The sequence below is a fragment of the Diplotaxodon limnothrissa genome, linkage group LG14, assembly GCF_057381915.1.
Source record: "Diplotaxodon limnothrissa isolate DT_005_m linkage group LG14, D_limnothrissa_male_GT1.1, whole genome shotgun sequence".
NCBI classification, from domain to species: domain Eukaryota; kingdom Metazoa; phylum Chordata; class Actinopteri; order Cichliformes; family Cichlidae; genus Diplotaxodon; species Diplotaxodon limnothrissa.
In genome coordinates, this window is record NC_140609.1 from 18,797,699 (window position 1) to 18,808,790 (window position 11,092).

An 11,092-nucleotide genomic window follows, 5' to 3' on the forward strand; every position below is an offset into this window, starting at 1 on the left:
TCTATGAAACCTTGTAATGTTGGAGCCAACTCTCATTTTTCCCTTCACAATGACATTTCAAACATAACTTTGAAAAGGAAAAAAACACAGTGTCCTTTCCTGTAAAATATCTGGAATTTAGGTCCATGATATAACCTGCACCACAAAAAGTACAGTGTGTTTACAACGTAAGACGGTGAATTATTGCAAAACTAACAAGAAATTACACACTAATTAAACTACTTATGCAGTACTTCAATATTTACTGTATAATTTGTGTTGCTGTTCCTGTAAAACACCTGAAGTTATGCAATACTTAAAATTACTCATGTACTCATGTATTACCAAAAATTACTTTTATTACTTAAATTTACTTACTTATGTAAAAACCTGACTTGTTCCCACCTTACCTAACTTTACACTTTAACGTTGTAAATATAATGACATTGTAAGATCAAATAAAATACTTTGAAATTCTATTTAATTACTGGGGACTTGTGACTCATGTTGTAGTGTGCCTAATTATAAAATGTTACTTTTTTATTTGGGGGCTCAAGAGTTGGCAGTTCGTCTTGTAGGAAGGTTGCCGGTTCGAGCCCCGGCTCGGACAGTCTCGGTCGTTGTGTCCTTGGGCAAGACACTTCACCCGTTGCCTACTGGTGGTGGTCAGAGGGCCCGGTGGCGCCAGTGTTCGGCAGCCTCGCCTCTATCAGTGCGCCCCAGGGCAGCTGTGGCTACAATGTAGCTTGCCATCACCAGTGTGTGAATGTGTGTGTGAATGGGTGGATGACTGAATGTAGTGTAAAGCACTTTGGGGTCCTTAGGGACTAAGTAAAGCGCTACAAACACAGGCCATTTACCATTTGGCAAAACACAATCAATCAATTGAATCAACATGAAAACACCGACTTTTATTGAAGTTTAAACAGAGCCTAACTAACAAAAAGCCACATTGGAAAGAAAGCCCAGGCCCCCTGGTGGAGGGAAAAAAAAAAAGCTCCATCTTGTAATTTACAAGGAATATTTACAACAACTAAGCTCAGGTATGGCCTTGATTTCAGAGGTGCTCCGGCACAGAGCATCAGGAGCTGAAATATGAGGTCGAAGCCTTCATGGTGGGGGAGGTGAGGTGATGCTGATGAGATAAACTAGGAGACTGTGGTGTCTGTCCTGAGGGAAGATGGAGATAGAGAAGTCATCGTCATTGTCACGCTGAGTAATCATCATGTCAGCGCTGGCAAAACAAACAAAACTGCTTTAAAATCCAAGGTGTAACATCTGTGATGAATAACAAACACACTCCAGCAGAGCAAAGTACAGCTGAGTCATCTGCTTTGTTCAGACAGCAGCTGTTGACACAGTTTTTGATTTGTGTCCCAACCAATGACGACCCCCCCCCCCCAACCAACCTGTGACTCACTGTACAGTAAACCCATCTGTCACTTTAATGGAAAGTACATGCCTGTGATATGCTCTGTCTTGATGTTCTCAAAGCCGTGGTGCCTCTGGAACGCTTCAAAGTTGATTGAGGCGTCATCCTCTGATAGGCTGTGAGGGACCTGGCCATCGCCGGGGCGACACACCTCAAAACGGATCCATCTGTAGCTAAATAAACAATTTTAAAAAACAAAAACAAAACATAAATACTATAAAGACATTTTTAAGATGTCTATAATGCAAGTGAGCTAAACCTAGAAAAGCTGAATATATCAAGCTGAGAATCCATTGTTAGGGAGCAGATATCAGTGTTGGGAAGGTTACTTTTAAAATGTATTCCATTACAGAATACAGAATACATGCCCCAAAATGTATTCTGTAACGTATTCCGTTACGTTACTCAATGACAGTAACGTATTCTGAATACTTTGGATTACTTAATATATTATCAGGCTTTTTACAACAACGTGAATGTACTATTGCTGTGTGATTTATTACTATTACTGAAGGTCCGCGACTCCGAACTGTAGTAAAGGGACCTCTGACTAATACGGCGGGGTCCCTGTTGGCTCGTAGCCAAAAACTAGCTTTACTTTGTTGTGTGGGTCAACTTTGCTAGCAGAGACAGAGAGAGGCGTTGAAAGGCTGCTCCAACGGAACTTATTGTTTTCGGAGGAAAACACGAACACGGTGTACAGTCGAGTCTTAATAGCTTACTTACAACTGGGCTCGTCAGGCTCTCTTCTAGGCTGAAGTGGTTATTATTATATTTACATGCTTCCAGCTCCCGTTTTTCCTCGATGACAACTCGTACCTTTCCACTCCCCTTTTTCTCCCTCCTCGCGCTCACAGACCCATAAGGTGTATGGCAGTCCATTCTCCCTGCAGCACGGACTACACTGCCCATGATGCTACATTCTTTAGAGCTATGCTTGTAGCATTCTGCCTGTTAGCTTAGCACAACAACAACAACAACGAAAAGGCGCTCTCTCACCCAGGAAACACACAGTCACAGAGAGAGAGAGCGTCGCCCTGTAACCATGGCAACCGTAACGCTGCCGCCTGGAACAACAGAACATAGCTGTCAAACAAACCCAAACAGTCCTGACCCGCGACAATATGAAACAGGGAAGTACCGCAGTGTAATCCATTTATTTCAACAAAGTAACTGTATTCTGAATACCACCTTTTTAAACGGTAACTGTAACGGAATACAGTTACTCATATTTTGTATTTTAAATACGTAACGGCGGTACATGTATTCCGTTACTCCCCAACACTGGCAGATATGCACTTACTTGCTACACTTGCGAGCTCCGGGACAACTCTGGATGAGATTCTGGATGGTGGGATGAGAGAAGCCAAAGAAGTCTGCTCCTGATGGAACAATCGACACCATGGACTTGGAACTAAGAAGAATGTGCAGAAGGATTTATTTTAACTGAAGGTGACCAAAACTAATTCAAGTTGTACAAGCAGGTTAAGTGACTGGAAGACAAAAGCTTTGTCATGTTTGCTCATTTGTTCAGAATGTGGCGGTGAAGTTGTGCTACCTCACAGACGCGATGGCCTTCAGTAGATTGGCATGGCACGTCAGGGCGGAGGAGGCCACGATCGCATTCTGAGGGTCCTCTTCAGGCACGATCTCAAACTGGAGATGGAGGGTGTTTGGAAAAAATAATTGTTTAAAGTAACAAATCTTAATCTTAGTGTCGTGTGTTCACCTAAAAGTAAACCGAATTTATATAAACATGTATCAAAACTTGCATGCGAGATGAGAACTGACCTGTGGGCCTGTTCCCCCGTCCTTGATTTGGCAGGTGTAGAGGCACTGCTGCTCGGGGTTTTTCATGCTGGCAAAGATGCGCGTGCTGCAGAAGCCCACTGGGTAGATGGCACACTCGTCATGAAACAGCATTCTGTCTGTGATGATCTGGAGAGCAGACAAGAAGGATTCAGTCATCAGTATTTTGAGAGGCTTGACTGTGTCCTCTAAAGCTCACTTTATGCTAAAGATTGGAACTTTAAAACCTCAGCTCAGAGGTGTACTGTCACTGAGACACTGACCTCGCCCAGACTGTAGACTGTCAAACCTCCCAGTACTATGGGAAAGACAGGACGGCCAGAAGAGTCAAGAGGGATGGGTTGCACCACCTTCCGTGAGCCATCTGCGAGTTTTCTCTTCTTGGACATCTTCTTTGGAACTAAAAGCCCAATTTCAACACAATTTAGTTGTATACAGCAACACAAGGATGTCATTTTCTGTCTTAATAAATATTTGATCGTAACACTCACGTTCATCCTTTCCATTCTCCCTCCCCCGCTCCTTCCTTTCCTTTTTGGGTTTTTTAAGTGCTCCTTCTTCGCCTGTTGGCACTGTTGATGACACACTGTGAGTAGTGGACAGACCTGAAGCCCCAGAAGGACCTGAGGACAATGCCACTGGTGGTAAAGGTAGATGAGCGCTTGAGCTGGGTGTGGGCAGTAGCTCCCCCTCTGACAGAGACTGGTATTGCAACAAGGATTTTAGTAAGAACCTGAAAATAAAAAAATGAATGAATACCATGTGCCATTAGAGCAAAAGCACATCATTCCGCATGTCACACAGCAGTCACCTGTACTCACCTCCGCTCCTCCTTTGCTCTCAGAAACTTTTCTTCTATGTGAGCAACTTCATCACAGAGAGCTGCATTTTCCTGTTGGCAAAATTACACCTCGGTGTGGTCAGATTGGATAACATACTTTTCATGTCCTAGTCTACACTTAGACACTTTTGGGGTATCTAATAAATTTGGACCCCCTTTATCTTTCAGAGCAGCATTAATTCTCCATAACAGAATCAACAAGGTACAGGAAACATTAGAGATTTTGGTTCATATTGACAAGACAGCATTACACAGTTATCCATGACGTGAATATCCTGTTCTACCACACTGAGGACTGAGGTGACTGAGAAGGTCATCGTCTCATGACTCACCATCATGTTCAAGAAACCAGTTTGAGACAATCTATGCTTTCTTTTGACATGAAACACCATATTGCTGGAAGAAGCCATCAGAAGATGGACACACTGATCACGAGCGCCCAAAAGTGTGCCAGAAAAAAGCCCTCATCCCACATACCGCACACCTCTTACACCACCAGAAGCCCGAACTGTTGAGACAAGGCAGGATGGATCCATGATTTCATGTCGTTTATGTGAAATTCTGACCGTACCATCCATAGAAAGACATCAAGACTCATCAGACTACGCAATGTTTTTCCAAACTGTAGTGCCAATTTGTTTTTCTTATTCACAGTAGAGGAATGCTCTTCTGGAGACCTTGGTTGTAACAAGGAATGCAGATTTCTTTTTTTTGTTCTAACTGAGTTAGTGCCTTCCTTTCTGCTTGAAGCAGTTTGCTCATTCTCCTCTGACCTCAACAAAGCACTTTCATGTTGAGAACTGCTGCTCATTGGACATTTTACTTTTTTGCACCATTCTTTGTAAAACTCAGCAGTTTCTAAAAGACTCCAACACCAACAACTAAATCAGATTCAATTAAAAATGGATGTCTCGATCATATCTACATGCCTAAATGCACTCAGTTGTTGCCATGTGATTGGCTGATTTGCATTATTAGGTAATCAGGTGTACCTACTAAAGTGGCTGGTGAGTTTATATGCATGATGTAAGACTGTTTATTTTTATGGAAACATCATTTACTTACAAATATCATGGCACGAGCAGCTTTGCGCAGCCGGAGGTACTTGAGCCTATACTTTTCATTCTGGTTCTTTCGTGGACCCCTCTTCCCCTTGGCCTTATGCTCAGAGGAGGTAGTGGGAGATGGGAAGGTGGGTGCTGAGACTCCTGACCCAGAACCAGAGATGGTATTCTGCTGCGGCGAGCTGAGGAAAGACTGGGCGGTGAAAGCCTGCAGGGCCTGTTGCCGCTCCTCATCAGTCTGCAAGGGGTCAGAGATGTAGGGGAGACAAAGACAGAGGATTGTTCATTTGTAGCACGAGTTCCTGAGTGTTAAGTCTAATTGTTGAATGTTTGTCATTATGCTTCTTAAATTTGTAAGATCTTAGTTCAATCTATAGGGTCAAGACATTCCTTTGTCCCTGACCACCTCTCCAGCCACTCTATGCTGGGGGAGAATTTTTACACATCCCTTGTGAAGATTGTTTGATGTTTGGTAAGCTTCCTGCCCTTTGTATGGCTTCACTGTGTTATGCATGGTGAACCATACATTGGGTGTGGGGGGGTTACTCTCTATATGACCAGGATGTTGTTAGAAACAGCAGGAGGAAACACACACACACACACACTCACTCACTCAAACACACACACACACACACACATTCTCACATGCATACAGATGTTTACACATACACACACATAGTGCCTTGTCTTAGAACCATTTGGGGGGTTTTATGGTGCGCGTTGCTTTGCTGTGATGTGTATTGTGTGAACTGTTTTCCCAATAAAAGGCAGCAAGCGGAGGCCGTCGTTGGGGTCATTGTGGTAGGATTCAGAGTGCTTTCTGAGACACCGGCTGGGGCCTCCCTTGCTAGCAAATCAAAGATGTTCATCTTGTTTTGGTCGTTAACGAGAAAACGTTTCTGAACCAGCGGGGCTTGTGGAAACACAGAGCCAACACTGAGCCTAATGCTTGTGCTTTCCTCAGAATGATGAAATGTACACAAAAAACAAAACAAAACACAGATGCAGCTTCCACTAAAAGTGCTTTTTGACAAATAACAAAAGTTCAACCAAACAAAAGATGCACAAGAAATTAAAACAAAACTGAACTCCCTGTCTCAGCTTATTTCACTCAGACACAGGCTTAATGCAAAAATGCTAGTTGTAATAATGTGAACTTTTAATTCTGTATATATGATTTTTTTCAATTACTTAGAACAGTTTTGTGTATCCCTCTACACTTCTGGGTCCGGCTCTTTTGTGAAAAGAAAGGCTTCCATATTTATCCATAACCAACAGCAGGGCATACAAAGCAATGCAAATTTGCAGCACCTTATAATATATTTAGGTTTGGTATAACAGTGCCATTAGTATCTCAGATGACTCACCAGCAGAGCAAAGACTCCGTTTCTGTTTTCAATCCTCTTGAATCTCCTGCTGCCTTTTTGTGTCTGAAACATAATGCGAGACTGAGGCCAAATGCACGGGGCAGGAAAGGCTGGGTTTGATTCACACAAGCTGGGGGTCAATTTAGATGAATTCAATCATTATAAGATCACAGTTTAAAGGCCCGCACATCAGAGCGCACAGAGAACTGTCTGTTCCGATTACAGCCCAGAAATGTCTGCCTCGTTAAAAAAATGATGCAAAACAAATAAAAGTCAAAGAAGCGGGATGGGAAAACAAAGGATGCTGACAGAAATGCAAATGGTGTTTGCACCAAATCCACTCAACAGGTGATGGTGTAATTTACTGCACTCAACAGCAGAGGCTGCTGTGAGGCTGAGTCTCAAACATTTCCCTTACCTCGCGGTACATGACGGCTTCCAAGCTTGATTTTGCACTGCCAAGGAGAGAACAACGAGATGAGCAAAGTCTAAAGGATCATAGTGAATTACAGAAAACCATATCTCCCTCCTCCCTTGTACCCACTGAAAGACAGCAATCTTGCACACTCTTGGTTTTCATGAATTTGTTCTGATGCTGTCCAACTAAAGCTCATGAAAACTTATGAAACTTGACTTTCAGATATGCTCTAATAACCTAGACAGTTAAAGTGAAGAGAACACTGTACTTGGATTGAACAAGTCCCCTGTCGATGATTCTCTGTTTAATTTCCTTTATGTGCATGGGACCTCCCGCTTCCTCCAAAACAATCTATGTAAGAGAAAGAAAGAAGAAAAAAAACTTGCTACAAAACCAAACGCAAAAGACCCTCACTGCTGTGAATGTTACTGAAATGTCACAAATATATGGCCCATACCTGCGCAGCATCGAGCCACGTCAGGTTCGGTTTCTCTGCTATTTCGCTGGGTGGTTCACTGCAAACAGGAAATAAAACATCAGTGTCCTCTGGTGTAAGTTATCTCCTTGATTTATTTGTACTTTAAAATTTTGGCATAATTTCCTGCAAGCACACCCACTTTATCTGGATACATGTTCATATTGCTTATGCAGAGGAATGACAAAAGGAAAAGTCTATTGCCCTTTAACCTTACAGTGCTGGGAAGTGATGACTTCTTAGAAGCATTTCAATAAATTCCCATAATAGTACATTTCTATGCTGACGGTGCCTCCGCTCATAGGACTCATGGGGTCACTGAGTATAATGATTATTATTATGTGAATCACATCAACTATGGTGTATGGACGAACACTAAAGGATGAAATATATTTTAGAAACATGACACACTAAAGCTGTTCTGGCAGTATATGATGCCATAAGACCTTACTAAGACACATTTTCTCTTTCCTTGAATTTGTCAGTGATCTGAGGATTCTTCTGCTCTTAGCTGTACCCTAACTGAACATGGTGGTAAATAGACTGGTTTCGTATATAGAGGGTTTCTACTCTGCTTGAGTATTCAAAACACTTGAAATTCTATAATCTATGTCAATACTAGCATTATATTTCTTAATCCAAAATAAATGAAGTTACAGTAGACAGTAACGTTTTAAAATGACGTATTATAAATCTGATTATTTTGAATCACCTCTCTAGAGTTTCAGTGGTGCCAGACAGAGTTGCAATGCTGTCCAGAGCAGGAAACAGAGAGTAGTTCCCCTGTCCATCAGCCTCCATCTCAGATTCAAACGTGTTGAGGGATTCCATGGAGGGCAGGTATGAGCATCTGCGAAGAAACGTCAATGAGAAAATATCTAGCTGCGTTTCAGTCTACAGGCGTGCCTCACTGCAGACCTTAAGCAAGGCAAACACTGACTTCTGCACAATAACATCAGGTACAGTAAGGACCAGCTACAAGCAAAACCTACCCAAATGAAACTGCAGCAAACACTTATTTGACTTCGTGCTCCTCACTATTAGTTTCCGTGTCAACCGGAACCTTCGTCCGTCCTCATTGCATTGTTTACAGTCAGAGCGGCTAAATGCTAACATCAACTAGCTAGGAGTCATTGGCTAGGAGCAGTTTCCGTGTTTAAATCCAGACTTGAAAGAATACATATTTCACTAGTGTGGTCCAACTCGTGAACATATTTGACGTTGGGTTAAAAAAAAGCGAATATCTATCACAGTTTTACTGTAGCATAGTAAAGGTATATGAGAATCAAGAAGTCTTGTATCGGAACCAAAGACGGATGAGCACTTTACCGGATATCCGGTGTACATGTACGGCTCGTCAAAATAAAATCCGAAAGTTACACTTAGAAAAAAAAAACCTTTTCCATTATTTTATTTACATTTTTACTTATCTGTTACTACTGTACTGCACCTCTTAAGTGTTTCACAGTATGAGTGATGATATTCTGCTTTTAATCTTTTTTTAAGGAAAATACTAATAAAATAAAAAATAAAATAAAATAAATGTTTATTAAGCAATTTTGATAGGAAATTGCTTAATTTTAGAAATTTTTTTGCTCTTTTTTGCTGTTTAGTTGTTTTCTTTTAGAATCATTCATCTTAGCAGTAGGATTTACATGAAAAGAGAAACAAATTAAGTTTGAGTGAAAATGTACATTTTTTGCACTCTCTGGTCGACTGACTCAGTGAATCAAATGACTCAAAAAACTCGATTCACTTTGGTGAGTGTCCCAAGAAGACAGCTGTGGCCAGCCCAAATGACTACAGGCCTGTTGCACTTACGCCTGTAGTGATGAAGTGCTTTGAGAGACTGGTCTGTCAGCACATCAGGGCCGGTCTGCCTCCCACTCTGGACCCCCACCAATTTGCCTACAGGACAAATCGTTCCACCGAGGACGCTATCACCATAGCGCTCCACACTGCGCTGAGTCACCTGGAGCACCGAGGAAGCTATGTGAGAATGCTCTTTCTGGACTTCAGCTCAGCATTCAATCATATCATCCCGGAGATCCTGGTCCAGAAACTGTCTCACCTGGGACTCTCCACCCCCATCTGCCTCTGGATCAAGGACTTCCTGACAAATAGACCACAGTCTGTCAGACTCGGCCCCCACCGGTCCAGCACCATCACACTCAGCACCGGGTCTCCACAAGGATGTGTTTTGAGTCCCCTCCTGTTTACGCTCTACACATCCGACTGCTCCCCTACCCATCTCTCAAACACCATCATAAAGTTCGCGGATGACACCACAGTGGTTGGACTCATCTCAAGGGGGGATGAGTCGGACTACAGAGATGAGGTCAACAGACTGACTGAGTGGTGTTTAGTTAACAACCTCCAACTGAACACCACGAAAACTAAAGAACTTATCTTGGACTTCAGGAAGGGCAGAGCAGACCCGGCCCCACTTTACATTCACGGGAGCTGTGTGGAGAGGGTACACTCCATGAGGTTTCTGGGCGTGCAGATATCTGATGACCTCTCCTGGACTGCAAATACTACAGCGGTGGTTAAAAAGGCCCAGCAGCGTCTCCACTTTCTGAGAGTGCTCAGGAAGAACAACCTGGAGGAGAGGCTGCTGGTGACATTTTACAGAGCCACCATAGAGAGCATCCTAACGTACGGCATAACAACATGGTATGCAGGGTGCTCAGCTGCAGACAGGAAAGTACTGCAGAGGGTCATCAACACAGCCCAGAAGATCACTGGCTGCTCTCTGCCCAGCCTGGAGGTCACTGCAAACTCTCGGTACCTCAGCAGAGCTGGCAATATCATCAAGGACCACTCTCACCCCAGCAACCAACTGTTTGAACTATTACCGTCAGGCCGACGGTACAGGTCACATAAAACCAGGACAAACAGATTCAGGGATAGCTTCTTTCCCAGAGCTACCAACATAGTAAATAAGCACAAAAACAATTGAACCTATTCCATACCGTCACTGTCATTATATTATGCTGCTATTCATACTGTCATTATATTAATGCTGCTATCCTGTATATATTGTACATACTATTGTTTGAGTACTTACGATTGTTTTTTTTGTACTTTTTATATTTTACATTTATATTTATTATTGAAACTTGCACCAAGGGAGTGGCACTCCAATTTCGTTGTACTCTGTACAATGACAATAAAGGCTATTCTATTCTATTCTATTCTATTCTATTCTATTCTATTCTATTCATTGAAACTCGATTCAATAAAAAGAATCAAATTTTAAAAAAGAATGTTGTTGTTACGTTATGTTATGACATCATCATGTCATAACATGCCTTTGATCTGTGAATCCTTAAATCCGGGTAAGAAGCCCAAACTGTCAGTCCGTTTACTTGTAACACTCGAGATTGCAGCATTCAAAGGTACGCCTGAGAAAAATTTTAAAATAGTTGAATCTTTAAGACAGTCACTTCATCAACACTCTGACATGTCTCAGAGTAAACACGGCAAAAGCCAACAAGCTTACGCTGGCTTTACTACAATGGACCACCAAAATCCAGAGCCAAATTCTGATGAAACACATTTCCAGCTTCCACTCAAGAGGAAGCGAGGCCCGGATTATGTTGCACAGAATTGCAGAAGTGACGACAGCTGCTCTCCACCAAGGAAAAAAAGACGAATCTGTGAAGAAAAAAAACTGTGTTGAAAAGACAATACAGTCAGATTTC

The 11,092-nt window shown here is 42.4% G+C and overlaps 1 protein-coding gene across 1 annotated transcript; it reads right to left on the bottom strand.

The window, feature by feature from the left end:
- Nucleotides 1–931: 931 nt before the first annotated feature.
- Nucleotides 932–8,677, bottom strand: tbrg1 (transforming growth factor beta regulator 1). The gene is made up of 15 exons (XM_085370276.1): nt 8,378–8,677; nt 8,098–8,235; nt 7,368–7,425; nt 7,179–7,261; nt 6,911–6,947; nt 6,493–6,555; nt 5,127–5,363; nt 4,042–4,112; nt 3,712–3,953; nt 3,484–3,620; nt 3,203–3,349; nt 2,970–3,067; nt 2,715–2,825; nt 1,442–1,584; nt 932–1,149 (listed from the first exon to the last, which is right to left on the bottom strand). The coding sequence occupies exons 2-15, from the start codon at nt 8,214–8,216 to the stop codon at nt 1,061–1,063; spliced, it is 1,635 nt and encodes a 544-aa protein (XP_085226402.1). The 5' UTR covers nt 8,217–8,235; nt 8,378–8,677; the 3' UTR covers nt 932–1,060.
- Nucleotides 8,678–11,092: the final 2,415 nt, after the last annotated feature.